General features: G+C 36.4%; 1 protein-coding gene and 1 long non-coding RNA gene across 2 annotated transcripts in view; one reads left to right on the top strand and one right to left on the bottom strand.

Annotated features, from left to right (window-relative positions):
* Positions 1-595: 595 nt before the first annotated feature.
* On the top strand, positions 596-3,672 carry LOC138704811 (uncharacterized). The gene is made up of 3 exons (XR_011333438.1): positions 596-1,697; positions 1,747-2,361; positions 2,418-3,672. It is a non-coding gene; the product is annotated as an uncharacterized lncRNA (long non-coding RNA).
* A 1,806-nt stretch (positions 3,673-5,478) lies between these two features.
* LOC138704810 (uncharacterized) overlaps positions 5,479-21,679 on the bottom strand; it is a 63,022-nt gene continuing 46,821 nt past the window's right edge. The window contains exons 2-3 of the mRNA XM_069833088.1: positions 11,715-12,066; positions 5,479-9,642 (exon numbers count right to left, since the gene is read on the bottom strand). Of these exons, the coding sequence (XP_069689189.1) occupies positions 9,562-9,642; positions 11,715-12,026 (393 nt within the window). The 5' untranslated portion in view covers positions 12,027-12,066 and the 3' untranslated portion in view covers positions 5,479-9,561. The remainder of the gene's footprint in view (positions 9,643-11,714; positions 12,067-21,679) is intronic.

Here is a 21,679-nt window from a genome sequence, read left to right as displayed (position 1 = left end):
CATACCTTCAGGTACAAATGGCGGGTCTATATGACTATAGGATATCTGTAGTGTGTTTATGAGAATTTATGTTGGCTAGATTGGAGAATGGCTGGTCAAGATTGATGTCATCGGTTAGTGTGATTACCTTTTTTTTGTATTTGCGGGAAGCTGTATAGATGGCTGTGAATTCTGGTGGTTAGGTTGGTGCATGTGTAATTTTTATTGTCAGTTGGTATTATTGTACATAATTTAAATTATACACCACTATAGCCGTGATACCAGGTGGCCCGGGTTCGAATCCTGGTCAGGGTAGTTACCTGGTTGTTTCTTCCAGGGTTTTCCCTCAACCCAATATGAGCAAATGCTGGGTAACGTTCGGTGCTGGACCCTGGACTCATTTCACAGTCATTATCACCTTCATCTCATTCAGACGCTAAATAACCTTAGATGTTGATACAGCATCGTAAAATAACCTAATAAAAAATACACCACTATATTATGAAGTGTGTTGATGGTAAGTTGTTATTTTGTTTCTTGCATTTGAAATTACTTTATTTATTGTTTACTTGCTTGCTTGTGGATTCCATTGCTGGTCTGAGTGGAGATACGTGAAGGAGTGAACATTGGATTCTGATTCCAATTCTGAATCGTTTTATGATGTACATGGATGTGCCTGGTATTTTTCTTGGTATTTATGTACCTATGTTGAGCGTGTATGTGGATTTATTCGTTGTTTCTTCTTATTTGTGTTTAATTTGGGTTTTAAATTTGTACGAGGACTAGTTATGGACTGCTAATTAGATATGGGTTAAATGAGGGGATATCTGAGTGACATGAGGCCGAGGTATGTGACAAGGTTAGTGGGTTAGTTGAGGGGATATCTGAGTGACGAGGCCGAGGTATCTGACAAGGTTAGTGGGTTAGTTGAGGGGATATCTGAGTGATGTGAGGCCGAGGTATGTGACGAGGTTAGTGGGTTAGTTGAGGCGGATATCTGAGTGACATGAGGCCGAGGTATGTGATAAGGTTAGTGGGTTAGTTGAAGGGTATATCTGAGTGACATGAGGCCGAGGTATGTGACAAGGTTAGTGGGTTAGTTCAGGAAATATCTGAGTGACATGAGGCCGAGGTATGTGACAAGGTTAGTGGGTTAGTTCAGGAAATATCTGAGTGACATGAGGCCGAGGTATGTGACAAGGTTAGTTCAGGGAATATCTGAGTGACATGAGGCCAAGGTATGTGACAAGGTTAGTGGGTTAGTTGAGGCAGATATCTGAGTGACATGAGGCCGAGGTATGTGACAAGGTTAGTGAGTTAGTTGAGGGAATATCTGAGTGACATGAGGCCAAGGTATGTGACAAGGTTAGTGGGTTAGTTGAGGCGGATATCTGAGTGACATGAGGCCGAGGTATGTGACAAGGTTAGTGGGTTAGTTGAGGGAATATCTGAGTGACATGAGGCCAAGGTATGTGACAAGGTTAGTGGGTTAGTTGAGGCGGATATCTGAGTGACATGAGGCCGAGGTATGTGACAAGGTTAGTGGGTTAGTTGAGGGAATATCTGAGTGACATGAGGCCAAGGTATGTGACAAGGTTAGTGGGTTAGTTGAGGCAGATATCTGAGTGACATGAGGCTGAGGTATGTGACAAGGTTAGTGAGTTAGTTGAGGGAATATCTGAGTGACATGAGGCCGAGGTATGTGACAAGGTTAGTGGGTTAGTTGAGGGAATATCTGAGTGACATGAGGCCGAGGTATGTGACAAGGTTAGTTGAGGCGGATATCTGAGTGACATGAGGCCGAGGTATGTGACAAGGTTAGTGGGTTAGTTGAGGGAATATCTGAGTGACATGAGGCCGAGGTATGTGACAAGGTTAGTGGGTTAGTTGAGGCAGATATCTGAGTGACATGAGGCCGAGGTATGTGACAAGGTTAGTGGGTTAGTTGAGGGAATATCTGAGTGACATGAGGCCGAGGTATGTGACAAGGTTAGTGGGTTAGTTGAGGCGGATATCTGAGTGACATGAGGCCGAGGTATGTGACAAGGTTAGTGGGTTAGTTGAGGGGTATATCTGAGTGACATGAGGCCGAGGTATGTGACAAGGTTAGTGGGTTAGTTGAGGGGTATATCTGAGTGACATGAGGCTGAGGTATGTGACAAGGTTAGTGGGTTAGTTGAGGCGGATATCTGAGTGACATGAGGCCGAGGTATGTGACAAGGTTAGTGGGTTAGTTGAGGGGTATATCTGAGTGACACGAGGCCGAGATATGTGACAAGTTTAGTGGGTTAGTTGAGGGAATATCTGAGTGACATGAGGCCGAGGTATGTGACAAGGTTAGTGGGTTAGTTGAGGCGGATATCTGAGTGACATGAGGCCGAGGTATGTGACCAGGTTAGTGGGTAGTTGAGGGAATATCTGAGTGACATGAGGCCGAGGTATGTGACAAGGTTAGTGGGTTAGTTGAGGCGGATATCTGAGTGACATGAGGCCGAGGTATGTGACAAGGTTAGTGGGTTAGTTGAGGGAATATCTGAATGACATGAGGACGAGGTATGTGACAAGGTTAGTGGGTTAGTTCTAGTTGAGGAGGATATCTGAGTGACATGAGGCCGAGGTATGTGACAAGGTTAGTGGGTTAGTTCTAGTTGAGGAGGATATCTGAGTGACATGAGGACGAGGTATGTGACAAGATTAGTGGGTTAGTTGAGGGGGATATCTGAGTGATGTGAAGCCGAATACTGTGAATTCAATGATTGAAGTGCATTTTCTCTCCTGTGTATAGTGTGGGGAGATGCCGAAATTTCGCCTATGGGATTGTGTTGATATTGTATTTTCAATAAGAGCGGATTGATTCTGTTCCAGAATGGGATATTGTTGAATTGTTTTGGTGATATCCTTTTTTCAATAAGAGCAGATGAATTCTGTTCCAGAATGGGATTTCGCGAAATTGTGTGCAATTAATGGTTTTTAGATAGTTTTATTTACTTGTCGCATTTTAAGTCGGCCATGTTGTGACATCATCGTTTGTTAAACTGTACGAAAATTAAGTGATATCCTATAATAGTAAAAGAATCCCCAAATGGCTTGGCTGATCTAATCCTCAGTGACCCCTCTAATATCTAAATGTAGGAAGTGTTAAAATTTCCTTCTTGTACCTTGGTATCACAGTCCCACAGACGTTAATCTTATGGATATTGTATAATTGATAATAATTTTAACCATACACACAGAAAAGGAATAAGTTCATGGATGTATGAAGGGTAAAGGGGAATACAATGGTTACTCTCATTTGTATATATTTGTAGAAAGATAAGTAAATACAACGAAAAACGTGCACTAAATGTAATCCTACAAATATAATTCAGTATAATGCTTAACAGTTGACACAAAAATGTTGCATTTTTTCCTATGAGATCTCATACTATCAAACGAAGTGTTCAACATTTCTGCTCAATATGGACAATTGGAGGGGGGAAAGGAACTGGCCACCCTACCCTCATTATCTCCTGGCTTAGTTGCCTCATGAGTGGTGCCTCATCGGTGACACTTATGAGGTTCGAACCAGTCTTTGGACGGTTGACTGAACAGCTTTCGAAAGGAGGACACTATAAGAGGAAGAAGGATGAGAATGATAATGATACTCTTAGATGCGTATATCACAAGTACATCGCCCTAGAAACAGTAGAGACTCCCATGATCACGTACAGTAACAAAAAGCTTGTAATTAAACAAAAAATTTACTTTATGATCACTGAAAGCAATGAAACTAATATGCAATAAACATGATTCAAAACTGTTACTTATATGAATTGATGTAGAAGTAATAGAAATACATTACATTAATACATGATCCTGAAAAAATTATGGTTGTCGATAATCAAAGCTTCACTGTAAAAATTTTGGCAACTTGCAAGTGAAATTGTCATTTTTGTGATAATTTGCTGCAGACTTGGGTAATCGTGTTGACATTTTAAGCTCGCTCACTTACATTTGAAGTACTCTGGACTATTGTATTGCACACACATTGATAAAATGGCACATTTCTTAGTTGGATATACTGTAGGTGCTTGGAGAAAGTACATTTGTATAAGTAACTCCTGTAGATGATACACTCGGACTACTACTACTGCCACCATGACTACCACCACCACTACCATCATGTAGCTTTCCTGGAATTAGGCCACCTGCTAACCTGTTCTGCTCTCATTTTTCCAAGTTGTTTCATAGGTCTTCCTTGGCTTCTTTCATTTGATCAAATATCAACATGGCTTCAAGGGATAAATGTATCCTGAAAGTTTTGAGAAAAGCCATCTGCAAGAACATAGCAGGTCTGTTTCTGAATGTACGCCTACATCCATATTGTGACTTCTGAATAGTGTAGTATCTTTTAATACAATAGCAGATACGAGAGGGCACAAGTGTTTCCAGTACCTCAAAACTGGAACCTGTCGTCTAAAGAAACATACCCATACAGAAAACATTCAAGTTCAGAGGCACAAAGTAGCAACCTCAATGATGGACTTACCCTGCAATAGGCTCGTGACCTATCCAGATAACATATGACCTTAATGGCAAGTCACACAAGAAAAAGCTGAGAAGATCTTCTGATAACACAAAAACGAAAATGTTGGTGGTTGATTGGTACGAGTATCCAGTGTTGAGCAGATGACAATGTCATTCACTCTCTTACACTACAAGACTGGACTGCAAAAATGAGTAAAGATGGATAGTGAAGTAGACGATCTTGATCCATATCTTCATTAAGATAGAAAGGGCATGTAAGGGATTCTGCAATACCAATTCTGTGTAAATATTTATTGAGACAATCATGGCCTATAAGTAAACTGAATGTTGCCGCCAGATTGTTATTACATTATATTTACACATAATATGTTATTTATTTGAAAGCCAGCTATAACGGTTGGGAGGATCATCATGCTAACCACACGATCCCTCCATTCTGGTTGGATGATCGTTCACCTCTGCTTTGGCATGTGGGCTTGAGGCCAGCAGCCGGCTGGTCGGTCTAGGCCCTTCATGGGCTGTAGTGCCATGAATTATTATTATTATATTATTTATTTCTATTTGCTTTAGACGCATTGTAATATTTTATTAAATACTCGTAGTTGTCAATCTGATCTTACTATTCTTTTAACAAAGTGGTAAGACATAGATATGTTACTTTGGAGTAATTTTGTTACCTTTCTTAGTCAAGAAATCAGCTGTCTCATTATCTCCCACTCCATAATATGCAAGGTTCCACTAAAATGCGTCGACCTGGTTGGCGAGTTGGTATAGTGCTGGCCTTCTATGCCCAAGGTTGCGGGTTCGATCCCGGGCCAGGTCGATGGCATTTAAGTGTGCTTAAGACAGGCTCATGTCAGTAGATTTACTGGCATGTAAAAGAACTCCTGCGGGACAAAATTCCGGCACATCCGGCGACGCTGATATAACCTCTGCAGTTGCGAGCGTCGTTAAATAAAACATAACTTTAACTCCACTAAAATGCTAATCATTTATTTAATTTGAGTGAATAGAACTATGCTAAATAATTATTTTCCTTACAAGAAACTTGTTTAATCATTATTCATTTTGTTTACAATCAACACAGTCACTCAAGGTTATAGGTACTGTTCTTATGAAAATAATACAATCTGATTTTATTGAATTTAAGAATGAACTAAATACAATTGAACGACTGAAATTAACTGCAATGAAATATACCTTTTTAATAAATTGAAGGTGTATTACCATCACTATAAATTGAGGAGTTATCTGTACAAGGGATGTATACCTCTATAAGCCCTTTTAAGTATAATGCATTTTCTTGTTCCCCATAATCATGTTGCCCATCTTCCAAAATTATGTTTCAATATCTCTGATACAGCAATCATGGCGATGAATTGTTTATCTGCATGTCATGATACACGATGAGATAAACTTTGTAAAGAACATGCCAGTCTGGAGTAACGGTCTGCATGTCTGGCCGCGAAACTAGGTGGCCTGGGTTCGAATCCTGGTCGGGGCAAGTTACCTGGTTGAGGTTTTTTTCTGGGGTTTTCCCTCAACCCAATAGGAGCAAATGCTAACTTTCGGTGCTGGACCCTGGACTCATTTCACCAGCATTATCACCTTCATTTCATTCAGATGCTAAATAACCTGAGATGTTGATACAGCGTCGTAAATAAATAAACATGCCAGTCCTTAAGTGTCTCTTTCAATCATGTGGCTACACACAATAACATTCATCTTAACCGTGAAAATTTTCAAAATTCAGTCTTATCAAAGAATGACATTTTCTCCACATGACAGGGTTGCAATATATTCTGGGTCTTTTGAACTATTTTCCTTCACAAAAAGATGTTCAACTGTTCCATTGGATATAAATTTGCCATCAATTTCCATTGTACAACTTAATACTGTCAAAAAAAATGATATTCGGAGTCTCTTTAAATACCTCATTGAAGAGAAGATGGCTTGGTTTGAAGAAATACTCACCAACGCAAACCAACAAAATATGGCAGGAGGAAAGGAGAGCGAAGTGACTAAAATAAAGAAGATTGCTGAGATGAAAAATGGCAAGCAAGAAAAGTTTGTGTATCATTGGTTAAACTACCATCAAAATTATTATAGATTTCACATCAGTCTATTGAAAAATATAAATTATTCTTTTATTTTGAATTATCTTTACTTTGTATGACTATATTATTATTACAAGTGACTTACAATAGTTATTTAAATTTAGTTTGGGTATATTAAATTCCTGTCATTAATATTATATGTACTAAGGGTGTATATTGGCACATTTTAAAATGCAAGTTGCTATTTCAAATATTACAATATCCATTTCAAAGAAATGTCTTCAATAATAAAAGATTATGTTCATTACTTTATTCATTAAAAAAGTTTTTTTTTTTAAGTACTTAGTACAAGCAAATACTCTTTAACATTAATACTGGAAAGTTCACGATAAGAGAGGTGAATGACTCATCAGTGCTATCTAGCGGCAGGGAATGTTGACAGTGAGGATAACGTGACACGTATCGCGGTAAACTGCATCTAACAAGAGTTTTGTACTTCAACACGTGGTGTAAGTCATAAGGATTATTCTCATGGTTGTTCCACAAAATGTCAGGGAAAAGTGGAATTGGTTGTTCTGTGTTCTTCTGTAAAAACTACGCTTGGCAAAAAGATGCTAGATCGTTCTTCAGACTTCCGAAAGATACAGATAGGTGAGTATGTAGTCATGTAAATACGAGTAGTCTATTACTTTTCTGCCACAGGATGATGATTATTATTATTATTATTATTACAGTAGAGGAGACAGTAGATAACTTGTTTTGTGACCTTATCATGTGTTGTGGCTATCACCAATGGGTATGGAGAAGGAAGATAATTAGTCTGAGATGAACTTTCGTGTCAGTAGATTGTATAATTTTAATCATGAAACAAACTCTTTTTCTGTTAGCTCATTCTTTCCCCACTCGCACGATTCACATGACAGGTCTCGTGTCCTCACCATCATTATCATCATCATATTATTATTATTATTATTATTATTATTATTATTATTACTGTTATTTGTTTTTGTCTTATAGATGTACCATATGTGTAAATAAATGTAAAAGACAGGACCTAGACGAAACGTTTAAAACTAGAGGTACAGAGTATCTGTAAAAAAATCACAGAATATGTTCAGATCACTTTAGATTATCGGACTTCAATAACCCTAATTTGAAAAGTCAGGGGTAAGTAAAATAAGGTGTAATTGGAAAAGTACCGAAGTTTCAAATGAGTCATAGACCTGTTAATTTTTAATATTTTTTTTAATAACAGACTGAAGAGAACAGCTATTCCTTCACTGAATTTAACAGCTCCTTCCGAAAATATGGGTCAAAGTACGATGAAAGAACCGCGAAGGTCCCCAAAGAAACACATTAGACCTTCCATCGAGGAGGCGACAGGTTCTCCGATTCCAGACAGAAACGACGATAGCCCTCTACCAGGTACCTCATAATCAGATAGTACATTAGCAATAACATGTTCTCTGTGCTACGTGAATTAGTTATTAAACTGCATAAAACTACTTTACTACCATCATACCAGACACAATTTCTTTATAGTTTCTCTATTTAAAATACTGAAAGTCATGACTTTTTCAAACTAAATAGATGCATATTGTGATACGTAACATAAAGATACGAATTATTGATTTTGTGAAGAAAGTGTGTGAACTCCTGTTTTCTCATAAAACTGATTCAGTTAGTTATTCGCAAAATATTATTTACCTAGCCCTAGACTTTCAAGACGTTATTAATATTTCACTAAATTAAGTCCCTGTTTATTTTTTAAGATGCAAGAAATCCTAAAAGGTCAAAGATGGCTCAAAATCTTCAGATAAAGACACTTTCTAAGAAATTGGTTGCAGCTCAAAAGTTGGTATCTAACACAAAAAAATTATTTCATCTCTTTGGGCGGAAGTGAGAGCTCTGAAGACAACCAGTTCAAATACTGATTTAATCAAAATTGTTTCTAATGATGAATTCATTATGTCGCAAGTGCGCTTAAAAAGAAAGAAAAAAAAATGGGAAGGCGGTATTACAGATGTCTCCGATTTGGATGTAACTGTTGATGACAAAAATGTACAGCATACAAATTAAGAAACCGTGTTGCAAGAAAATGCAAGGGCTTATGTTGCAGGTTGGGTGTGTAGCAGAATAAATCACGAAATTTGTCGAAGAAATTTATCTCGTAAAGAAAACCCCAACGATGACGTAACAACGCACATCACAAATAAAAAAATACTGTAATGATTCAAAAATTGTTTTCCCTAATGATCTTTCTCTAATGCTCAGCCAATTGTGTTCTGATGTTTTCAAAGAAATTGATCATGTTATTTGTAAAACTAGAATTGGTGTAAAAAAAGAACTAGTTAAAATGGTAGTGCTCCCTGTTAACATGTCCATTTGCAGTGACTGTGCCAATGTCTTCATTGATAACTATTTCAATGTGTTAATAAATTGTTACATCAAAAATAAAATGGACAACCATACAGATAAAAAACAAAACAAGCCATGTATGAAAGCTGCTAAAGTCATGCACAACTAAATTTCATCAAATTTGAAAATATGAAAATTTATCAATTCATTTCTATTCTAATAACTTTGTAATTTGTTATTAATTAAAAATGTTATGAACAAAGTGACTCTAAAGAATACTATTTATTGCTTTGCAGCTTCTTATTGAAATCAAATGCACACCTCTCCTCTTTTCCTCACGTAACCCAGCACGACGCACGGAGTGTGTGAACGTTTCAAGCCGCTAGACGGCAGGACTGTTACTTTTCGCCGCCGCTTGCAATGCTAAACAGAAAAGCTTTCCAGTATTAATGTTAGAGAGTATTTGGTACAAGCACTAAAACAAACTGAATATTTCAAATGTAATTTCCCCTGAACATGGTTTTCTAGTATATACCCCTTGTACATATAACTCCTCAATTATGGTATTACACTCTACAATATCCGTCCCTTGAAATGTCGTAATAGTATCACCATCTTCAATGTTGTTATCTTTCACAATTTACCACAACCAAGATGTGCCACTTGCAGCTGCAGTTTTAGGAGGGGCTGCTTTTGGAGCAGGTTTTGGTCTCTGTGTATTCTGAAAATGGAGAGAAATAAGGTGATAAAACATAATTGACAGTAATAAACTTAGAAGAATACGAAATTTATTTTTATAAAGAAAAAACACCACCACTGCTGCTTGATGGATTATATCTTTTGATTTATCTCATTCATGTTTGCATAAAGTTGCTTATGTTAGGAAATTCTTATGCCTGTGACATCATATGAAACAAGAAGCTCATAATTTTCTGTCTTTGTAAAAGAGAGTTAAACCTAAGACTATGGCCACACTGAAGGAAGCTTGCTTATCACCTAGTTGTTCGATTGTCACCTAGTTAAGATACACCGTGATCACATAGCCACACTAGATGTTTGATGGTCAGTTATTCCTTGCTTGTTTGTTCAACATTGTGAATATGTCTCTTATAAAACTGATTAAAAAACTACTTTTTACGGAAAATACTTCTTTGAAATATGATTTGCTACATCAGCCATCATGTTGGACACAGTGTTATTCTTTCGAGAGTTATGACTCTATATATTTGTTATAATGGCTTTCCACAAATATTTCAGTACCACAGGACTTTTATTGCAGTTCACTGGACGGATTATGGATGAAGGAAGAATCTCAATATAAACCGTTAATATGTTCTAACATGTATATCATATTTAAATGTTGATTTTTATAAGAGCAAAATCATATTAGTAGAAGTGCCAACCTTTCAAATTGATTATGTAATTCCATAGTGCATATTCATGTGTTCACCCCCTTCTGGCAAAGTCATATAGCGTAGTATAGGTCCGCTGCTGTAGAATAACTGTTAGCTTTTGGATATATATCTGTGTGTGTCTGGTAGAGTTCCCGGGTAGCTCAGTTGGTAGAGCGTCGGTATGTTAAACCAAAGGTCCCGGGTTCGATACCCGGCACCAAAAGAATTTTTTCTTCGAAATTATTCAAATCAACTTTACAGGGAGTTATACCTGAAAGCTTGATTTGCATAATACACGTCACTGTTCGTTAACAGAAAACCACAATTTAAGTCACACAGAGTTAGTGTGCACTTAATGTTGGTTGCTTGACGGTTGTCAGCCCACTTTGAGTTCTGTGGATATAGGGGGAAAAATTGGATTGGTGTCTGGTAGAGTTCCCGGGTAGCTCAGTTGGTAGAGTGTTGGTACGTTAAACCAAAGGTCCCGGGTTCGATACCTGGTCCCGAAACAATTTTTCCCTCGAAATTATTCATGAGATGAACTGCTCATTTTCATAATAGATGCTGTTGGCATGTAGGAATGCAACGATGATCTTTGATGAGCAAACATGTCATCTCGCACGAGTTGGAAAATGTAACAATTAATATTAGAGGAGAAAAATTCGATCCGGCGCCGGGGATCGAACCCGGGTCCTTGGTTCTACATACCAAGCGCTATCATCATTGAGCTATGCCGAAGTCCAATCCACAGCACCAGATCGAACTCCCCTCCTCCAGTGTTTTTCTCTTTGTAGCCTGACTCCAAGTTGGGCATGTATGTTGACATTTTATTAAGTCACTCGGTTGAGTGACTTGGTAGCCGGGATCCCACAGTAATGTACACAGTAATCTGTACAGAAATATGCACTGTTGCTAGAAAAATTTACTAAAACTTTTTTTTTTTTTCGATCCGGTGCTGTGGATTGGACTTCGGCATAGCTCAATGGTGACAGCGCTTGGTAAATGGAACCAAGGACCCAGGTTCGATCTCCGGTGCCGGAGCGAATTTTTCTCCTCTAATATTAATTGTTACCGTAACAGATACATTCTGTAGAACCAAAAAAATAATCTTTAGTAAACTGGAAAATGTATTTGATGGGATGGGATTTTTGAGAATGTATTGTAAAATCTTAGCCACTTGAACGACAAATAACATGAAAAAAAAAATTTAATTTGTAACTTTTACATTCAAAGAGTTTTTTCTATCTCTACAACAGACGGTATAGACCACATATTCATATGAACTTCTTAAAAAGGACATATTATGATCTCCCAGAATACTGACCTGTCGCCCCTGCAACACTCTGTATATACTTGAATTTCTTTTCTTAGATTTATTTCAAATGTCAGAGTTCCATACCTTCTGTTTTGTGGCAGAAGCTTTTATTACAGTCTTCGTCGTTGTTGTTGTAGTTGTTGTTTCTATTACAGTTTCTCCTTTTACTGTAGTATGACCTTTTGGTTTAGAAGGAGGCTTTGGCTGTGCAGCTTTATGAGCTGGTTGTGGTTTTGGAGCACTTGGAGGTTTCAGTGCAGGAGCTGGCTTCGTTTGTCTTGTAGGTGCAGGCTTTGCATTGCGATTATTTGGTAGAACTATTACCGTTTTCGTTTTTGTAACAGATGCAGACTTCGCTGAAGCTGTAGCTTTGGATGTAGTTGAAGATTTAATCATGACTGATATTGGAGTAAACTGCTATAAAGTATGATATAACCTGTAAATAAGAGAATATTAAAATACATATATTGAATTGCTTAAAAACAGTTGCACAATAATAACTTTAAAAGGTAAAAGAACAGTTACCAAATTGAGATTTCAGACTTTCACATTGATTTGGTCATTCTGCAACCATATGTTCAGATTTAATTTCTCCAGCATATCATTGCAAAATCCAGAGGTTTAAAAACTAATCAAAAGTTAAATTAGTAATGTTAATTAAAGCTTTCCCTGCTAGCAAATGTTTATTACAAGTACGCTACTGATTGAACCTGCATGTGGCATAGAAATGTGTCGAATACAATATTGCTATGTCTGTAAACATTGTAGATGGTTTCTGTCAAAGGGTGAGGTCGAAAGTTCAGGCTTCAGCCAGTACTTTTTTTTTTAACTTAAAGTATGTAACTTTAAACTAGTGTTGTAACATTAAAAAGCCAGCTATATTTATTATGTAATATAAGTAATAATGATTATAATTGTTTAGAACGGTGGAGATGGAGTGTAGTTTCCTATAAAAATAAAAAGTAAAGGACCAAACTGAATTTTTATATAATAGTAAATAATAATAATAATAAAATTGCATAATATATATTATGAAATCATTAAAATTCCTCTTATTAAACAAACGAATTTAACGTAAGATATTTAACTTTTATTCCAGACTAATTCTGTAAGTTCGACGCGTAAAATTATTATAAATTAAGTTCAATTGTTTAATTTAATGTATTTAATATCTATAAATTAACACCGTATTTACTATTTTATTGTGGTTTTGGTCCGTTTGTGTCGATTTGATATGATACTGACCGACGTTTTCTCGCCAAATAAGGCAAGTCCTGGTTGCAGGACTTTTTTCTTGTTAATCGCCTTGGAAGAAAAGGCACACATCATAAAAAGGAGCAAGTGCCACACTTTGAGCTTTAAAAACCTCTTAAAACCCTTACATTTGTCTACACTATACTACATTTTTATCGATATGTTCGAATATATACTTACTTACTTACTTATTGGCATTTAAGGAACCCGGAGGTTCATTGCCGCCCTCACATAAGCCCGCCATTGATCCCTATCCTGAGCAAGATTAATCCCACCTCCCTCAAATCCATTTTAATATCTTCCCATCTACGTCTCGGCCTCCCCAAAGGTCTTTTTCCCGCCGGCCTCCCAACCAACACTCTATATGCATTTCTGGATTCGCCCATACGTGCTACATGCCCTGCCCATCTCAATCGTCTGGATTTAATGTTCCTAATTATGTCAGGTGAAGAATACAATGCGTGCAGCTCTGCATTGTGTAACTTTCTCCATTCTCCTGTAACTTCATCCCTCTTAGCCCCAAATATTTTCCTAAGAACCTTATTCTCAAACACCCTTAATCTATGTTCCTCTCTCAAAGTGAGAGTCCAAGCTTCACAACCATATAGAACAACCGGTAATATAACTATTTTATAAATTCTAACTTTCAGATTTTTTGACAGCAGACTAGATGACAAAAGCTTCTCAACCGAATAATAACAGGCATTTCCCATATTTATTCTGCGTTTAATTTCCTCCTGAGTGTCATTTATATATATTTTTAAAAGTCTATTTAAAGTTTTAGAATAAAAATTAATAGTAGGGTCTACAATGTAATAACTGAATTTTTCCCCTAACGAATTTAGTTAATATTACAGACACACAGCTCCAGTGGCGATTCCTCCATGAAGGATATGAGGATGATCCTACAGTTTAATTTCGTGCCTCTGAGGATAGGAAACATTTTAATTACAGATTTTGATGTTTAATGCGTCCCGACGTAATAATTTTCTTCAAATTTCCACTTTCTGTCGTGAGTTGTCGCCACTGCACATCTCAGACCTTAGAAATACTTTCCGAGGAACCATCCAAATATCTTACAGCAAACGGTTTTTTTCTAGCAGTAAAGTTATGGACAGGGGAGGGTGCGGATGACAGGGTATGGCTTAACTTTAACAGTGCTTGAGGATGTTACCGCATATCCTAATACAACGACCTTTCTTTCTGGGTTGTGGAGTCCTTGTGGTGTACAATATGAATTTTCAAGTACTCTTGCAGCCCCCTTAAATGCAGTTCATTGGTCATTTTAAAAGATCCGAATAAACGAAATAATACATAATTTAAAATTATATAATATAAAAAATAAAATGAATAAAAACCAAAATTACATAAAAATAAAAGAATAAGCTATAATAAAACACAACAATTAACAGGACTTTCAGATGACAGGACTGCCGAAAGAATATCTGAAGTTGTATTTGATCATTTAGAAGAATTTAACCGTAGCAAGAAATTAATTGCGTATACTCTATTATTATTATTATTATTATTATTATTATTATTGTTATTATTATTATTAGTTTCTGTCTTGGTCATCAGTCATCAATCTCATATCCTACAAGCAAAAAATATCACGAGTCGCCACTGCACAGCTCTCAGTATATGTATAATTATTATACCAAAAAGTTAAATATAATTTTATCTTTGAAGTCCAGTACGAGTGGGAGCTTCCTCTTGTTCACACTTCCCTTGCAGCTACTAACTAATCTCACAATGACAATAATAGTCTGACTCCAGACGCGAAGTCAGCGTCTAAACATTCAACTTTGAGGTTCTGTCACACAGTATTATTTTATACTACTCTTGCTTTAAGACTGAATCGTGATAGGGCGATATGTTTGGAGTAATATTGAACCATTTTTACTTACTTCTTCAAGAGTGACCAAAATTATTTTTGTCCCGCTAGATTATTCGTGATTTGAACCACCGTGCAATCCCTCTATAATCAGATAAATTTCTTCGATTGAATTCTGAAACACTCTGTATATATTGCTCTATTATAGTGAAGTAATTGAGTCTGACAGTGAGCGCCACACCCGTCCCTTCCTCCCGCAAATCTGGCGACATTGTTACCATAACTGTGTCAGGCTCGGAGATATTCTGTGACTACTGTAGCAAACAGAACAGAAACGCGTCTTATATCACAAGTTTAGAGTTAAATTCCAGACTTGTCTGAGCTAAAAGGTTACAGGACACTCTGCATTTAACACTGACTGACGAATCGACGCTTAGATAACATGGACACCATATTTTATAAATTAACAAAGATATATACTGATAATGTTAATGTTATAATCTTCTGTACTCTACTAAAAGTAAGGAAACATTTATTGCCGTAGGAAAAGCAGCTATAAATATGGGCCTAACAATAGGTGAACAGAAAATAAACGTAATTGCATCAATAATACGCTATAGAAATAGCAATATCGGCCAAACTCCTATTAGAATCTATGGGTGCTATTCATAGACATTTTGCAGCACGCGCTACGAGCGTACTAAGCTAGCCCCGGCTTGTACAGAATTCAAATCATATCATATCGCTACACTGGTTTATGAATACGAAAAACGCTGATCATCCACTGGAAGCTCGCTAAAATTTCTATGAATACGGCTCTATAAGATCTACAATTTGGACGTAATTCAAAACTTAATCTACTTGGATTTTTAGTAAACATTATAGAATAATAACACCTCAGGTAAGATAAAGAGAAAAACAGTGTTGGCTAATAGATGCTATTTCGGACTCTGAAACTAAAAACGAAAACTATGCTCTATAAAATATCAATACTGCCAGTTTTGACATATCATGGGTCCGAAATTTGGGTGCTGGGCAGACCCGATGAAAGATTACTTCTTAATTTTAAAGAATATTCTTTTGGAGGCAGTATGTGTAAATGTTAACTGGCGTAAAGTGTAGCCTATAATTTTGAGGTGTATGCAAAATATGCTAGGGTTGTTAGGCAAAGATATAACGTCATTAAAATGGACCTGATATAGGCAGGATGCATTGCAAGAGTTAATTAAAATTTCTTACCATGTAGGACCTTTTATATCATAACCAGGATGTACTGGGTGACGAGGAAAGCCAAAATTGAACAGGTTATTTGAGAAACCCCTCATGTCCATTTTTTTTTTTCAAAATTGTGATATACGGATCATATATCTTTAGGGGTCAAGAAATCCCTCAAGTTTAGTCATTCTTGTAGCATACAGAGCCTGTTGAAAAATGCATATATTTGAGAAACCCCTCTAATACAGGACATGAGGGTTTTCTCAATTACATCACTTTCTATGATTTTGGAATAGCTTTGAAAATGTTTAATATTTATATGTTGGTAATGCTAAAAAGTCTCAGGAGGAAATTAAACACAGAATAAATACGGGAAATGTCTGTTATTATTCGGTTGAGAAGCTTTTATCATCCAGTCTGCTTTCAAAAACCTGAAAGTTAGAATTTATAAAACAGATTCATTACCGGTTGTTCTTTACGGCCGTCAAACTTAGACTGTCACTTTGAGAGAGGACCAGAGGTTAAGGATGTTTGAGAATAAGGTGCTTAGGAAAATATTTGGGGCTAAGAGGGATGAAGTTACAGGAGAATGGAGAATGTTACACAACGCAGAACTGCACGCATTGTATTCTTCACCTAACTTAATTAGGAACATTAAATCCAAACGTTTGAGATGGGCAGGGTATGTAGCAGTATGGACGAATCTAGAATTGCATATAGAGTGTTAGTTGGGAGGCCGGAGGGAAAAAAGAACTTTGGGGAGGCCGAGATGTAGAAGGGAGGATAATATTAAAATGGATTTGAGGGAGGTGGGATATGATTGTAGACACTGGAATAATCTTGCTCAGGATAAGGACTGATGGCGGGCTTATGTAAGGGCAAAAATGAACCTCCGGGTTCCTTAAAAGCCGTAAGTAAGCAATGTTAAAAAGTTGTATATTTATATGTTGGTAGCATTTGTATGATTTGATATAACTGGACAGTGCTGTGTATGTGACCTTACCTAAGGATAATTTAATAGAAAATTCTTATCAACAAACTTTTTTTCACAGTATTATTGACTGATACCAATAATTTTTGTAGACATCAAAATATAGGGTGTGGCAGTGGGATATGACGATTTTTACAGCCCTGTTGTGGGGCACTCGGGACGAAATGAAAGGAAACACATTTACTGGAAGTAATCTAGTACAGTGCAATTTATTAATGTTTGATTACTTTTTTTAAAATTACATTCCATAAGTAGCCTCCACGGCAACGAGTACATTCCTACAATCTGCTATGAAAGTTCTGCATAACTCGCCCCCAAAAACAGATTCGGTGGCATTAATTTCGTTCCTTATGTTTTGTTTCAGCTCAATGATGGTGCGAGGCTTGTTGCGATACACCCTACGTTTGAGATAACCCCATAGGAAGTAGAGATGGCCGATATTTCACAAACCGATATTTTGTCACAGATAAACCTGTGACTGATGACGCGAAATATCTGTGACAAAATATCGCTATCGAAATCTGCTCCGTATTCAGTACTCTGTCACCGTTCCAACGTCTGTGACTGATATTTTCTCCTCTACGTCGTGGGTTTGCGCATGCGCATGATACAATAACAGCAATCGGGCGGTGGTATTTGATTATTTTTTCGTGATATTTTGTTCAATATTATTTTTTTCAAAGTGATGATGTGTTGCAAAGTTATTAGCGGCATTATAGTAATATAATCATGAATCTGACATTTTGTTTTCATATTTTAGTCTGTATATATGTTTTATAAATATTTTATGTATTCCCCCGAGATCTTCACATTTTCACATTAAGCTTACTGTCAATTTAAATTAATGTGTAAGTATTTTCCACTCAATTAAAACCGAACGAGACAAAACTGGCTAATATGATGGACAACTTATTTCGCTAAACTAACCTTGAGGTAGTTTCCTTCGTATTCCCCTTATACACCTTGCATATACGAATCTGTGACAGGTCAGGTTTGGTTGGTTTAAGCTTTTATTATGCCTAGACATATACGATCAACGATTAAACTAGCGTTGAGGTAGTTCCCTTCGTACTCCGTATATACACCTTGCATATACGAATCTGTGACAGGTTAGGTTTGGTTAGTTTAGGCTTTGTTATGCCTTGGATATATGATCAACTGCATCTCCACAAAAAAATCAAATTCAACGATTTTCACTTCCGAAATCACCTAAACTACCTCAGCGCTAGTTTAACCCGAGGAACTGTCTCTCAAAAAAAAAAAAAAAAAAAAAAATCTTTATAAATGCAACGATTTTCACATCCGAATTCGCCGAAACTACTTCAGCGCTAGTTTCACAATCTTATTATAAATTATATAATGATTATACGATTTAAATAATAATACCATTGGTTACCAATACTTTATCTTGTGTAAAATCTTGTCTGAACAACAGTTTTGTGTTATAATTATTTTCCATTGTTTTTCCAAATACTGATGCTTCGTTAATTTTTATTCTGACTCAATATTATAATGTTAATGCACGACTTAAAATAATTATTTATCCATTATATTATATACAATAAAAAGGATCAATTTTTAAAACGATTAGGATAATCACAAACCTCAATTTTTCCATACTCAACTACATTAAAAAATTATCAACTGATTCCATATCTAAAATCGACTACGATATAACCTCTTGGTATATGAGGTTAACTTTTTACATGTTTCTGTTGAGTTAGCTTAGTATTTATTTGTTAATGGTACATGTACATAACTTATTTGTTGCATTTTCCCATATACACCACTGATGTGTGGCGTGTATAGAGAATTCGTATTCACGTTGCACTGCTCTTCAATATTTCCTGTTAATTTTTATCGGTGTGACAAAATATCGGTGTGACAAAATCACAGATAAAAGTCACAGATATTTAATTGTCACAGTCACAGTTGTCACAGATACTTGGAAATATCGTTTAAGCTCAACTCTAATAGGAAGTAATCAGCGCACTCTGCTCATGGTTCAATGAACTGACTACGAAATATGTTTCCAAGACGAATAATGTCACGACTTGGAAACACTGCCTGGAGACCAAGAGACCAAGATCTCCTGACCTGACTGCAGCTGATTACTTCCAATGGGGTTATCTCAAAAGTAGGGTGTATCGCAACAAGCCTCGCACTATCATCCAGCTGAAACAAAACATAAGGAATGAAATTAATGCCACCGAATCTGTTTTGTTGGGGCGAGTTATGCAGAACTTTCATAGCAGATTGCAGGAATGTATTCGTTGCCGTGGAGGCTACTTCGAAATGTAATTATTAAAAAGTAATCAAAACATTGCACTGTACTAGATTACTTCAAGTATATGTGCTTCCTTTCAATTCGTCCTGAGTGTCCCACAACAGGGCTAAAAAAAACCGTCATATCCCACTGCCACACTCTATATAATACGTGTATTAATACTTTACAATACAAAACCTTCTATCGCATTCTGCTTCATTAATAATGACATAACTTCCCACATTTAATCTTTTATTTGAGAAAGCCTTCATGTCCCAAATATTTAAACAATTTTTCTGAGGAACTGACTTGTGTTAAAACCTCAATTTTGAACTTGAAACATGTAGTTTAGTTACAACGTAAAATTAAGGGAAAAATATATATTTCCATAAAATTATTTTCATATGGGAAATATTTAGTTTTTTATCTCTCCTGAAAATGTTAAGATTTTGGACATGAGGGGTTTCTCAAATAACCTGTTCAATTGCGGTGGAGGGGCAATGTAGGCGAGAAAGCATGGAAAATTGGTGATGAACATTACTGAAAGCGTGTTACGTCACACATAGGTTGAACATGTCTATTATACAAGAAGCAATCGCGCATTGTATATGAGATTTTAAGGTTTTATTTTAATGACAAGGTTGTTTAAAATACAAAACTTAATATTTAACATTAATTCAACATTAATCTTGGAACCAAGGTTCCCTAGGCGATAACGTCCTTCCATTGTTAAAAGACTGTTTTTTTTTCCTTCTTCACAAGAAGCCTTTACGTTTCTTTTATCTAATTTAAGAAATACGTCCATTATGACGTTCCAGTTTTGTATTATGCAGAGTGTACATACATTGAACCCGTGATAAACAAAGCCACTGGGACGCGCTCAAGTCACACGCTTCTGGCGTGTATCGGGTGGCATCGGTTGAAGTGAAAACATTACATTAGCTTACTGTACATGTCCGACTTCAGCAACTTCCTTTCTGTTCCCTCTTCAAGGTCGCAGCCGTCTCCAGCCAGAGCAGGCATGTCTAAAATTTTACGATGCCTTGAACTCGCCAAATGTGACATCAGAATTTACATAGTACATAAACTCCAGTACCCAAATTTACTCAGTTATATTAACAAAACAGGATTATTTTCATTGTGTACACACTACTCGAACTGTTCCAATAAAGTTCCGTTACAATTATAAATCTGTATTCTTCTGGTTTCTTATTCTTGACGGTAATAAATTCATATGGTAACTCGAGAAGAGGAGTAGTTCCTTAACTCGGGAAAATTAATTTCTCTGCGACAGATTTAATAAATTGAAATTTTTTCACAATTTGTCAATTGTAATCGCTCTGTTACGAGATTTTAATACTTTTCAATTCCACTATGTATTTGTTACATTTTTATGCACGTTTACGTTTATTTTTACTTTTTTTTTTTTTCATGAATGTCGGTAAATTGATCTATACATAACTGGCTTCATATGAGTAAATGATGAAGTCTCTAAAACTAGGAAAAATATTACAGTTTCTTGGTTGTTATTTAAAACCCAGATAGGACTGGTCGTCCTATATATAGAACACCGGACATTTTTTTTTTTTTTTTAACTTTGTTGTGTAAGATTTTCATAGTTGGTATACCGTAATCCTTAGATGTTATTTATAAATTTCCTCTATTTTTCCTTCTTATGTTCAGTCTGTCATTGTCATAGTCATAGTGAACATATTTGTGTGAGTTATAGCTGTGGAGCAGAACGTGTTCTTCTCTAGGTCAGTATATATCACATGCTATAGATATAATGCTTTTGATATTGATAGGACATACTCGTACCATGTACTTCGTATATAATAATGCATAATTAGACTTAATTTATAATTTACGGTTATGCCATATCATGGTAAAGTTAGGCGTACTACATGTAGTACGTCAGTCATAAGAGGGGACATTTCGTGAGACTGGTAGTAATTTACTTATTTTATTATAGGGAGTTTTTCACTAAATGAAGCCTTATAAATGATTCAGGACGACCAAGTTGCTATACCTAAGTGCAATGACATTTCCATCACCATTTTACCACCAAAAATACATGTGGTAACGTAACTGATGAATCTGATGGTGAAAAGAATCCTACAATTGACAATATGCCTGGTGGTCAGTTGCGAGCTGAGACGGAACTAACCCTCAACACACAAGGAGAGGGAATGGATAATTATGGTGACGAAAGTCATAATGATTATGATGAACATAGTAAAACGATGTTGAGAATGGCAGTAGAAATACTAGTAATTCAAGAACCGATATACAGATAAAAAAAAATGCGCCTAACTTGAGGGTAAGCGCAATAGATCTCGAAAGTCACAGTGCTGGGTCGTAGTGCCCCCTCCCGAAATTCAGTTAAATTCAGTTCAACTTCCATCCACATGTTTCACTGCTGCTACATTCCTAGCGATCCTCGGCCGTTTATTAAATGCTCACTTACTTACTTACTTATTGGCTTTTAA

Source organism: Periplaneta americana, chromosome 8 (genome assembly GCF_040183065.1).
Source record: "Periplaneta americana isolate PAMFEO1 chromosome 8, P.americana_PAMFEO1_priV1, whole genome shotgun sequence".
Taxonomy (NCBI): Eukaryota; Metazoa; Arthropoda; class Insecta; order Blattodea; family Blattidae; genus Periplaneta; species Periplaneta americana.
Note: the sequence above shows the minus strand (reverse complement) of the source record. Positions and strands in the feature narration are given on the sequence as shown.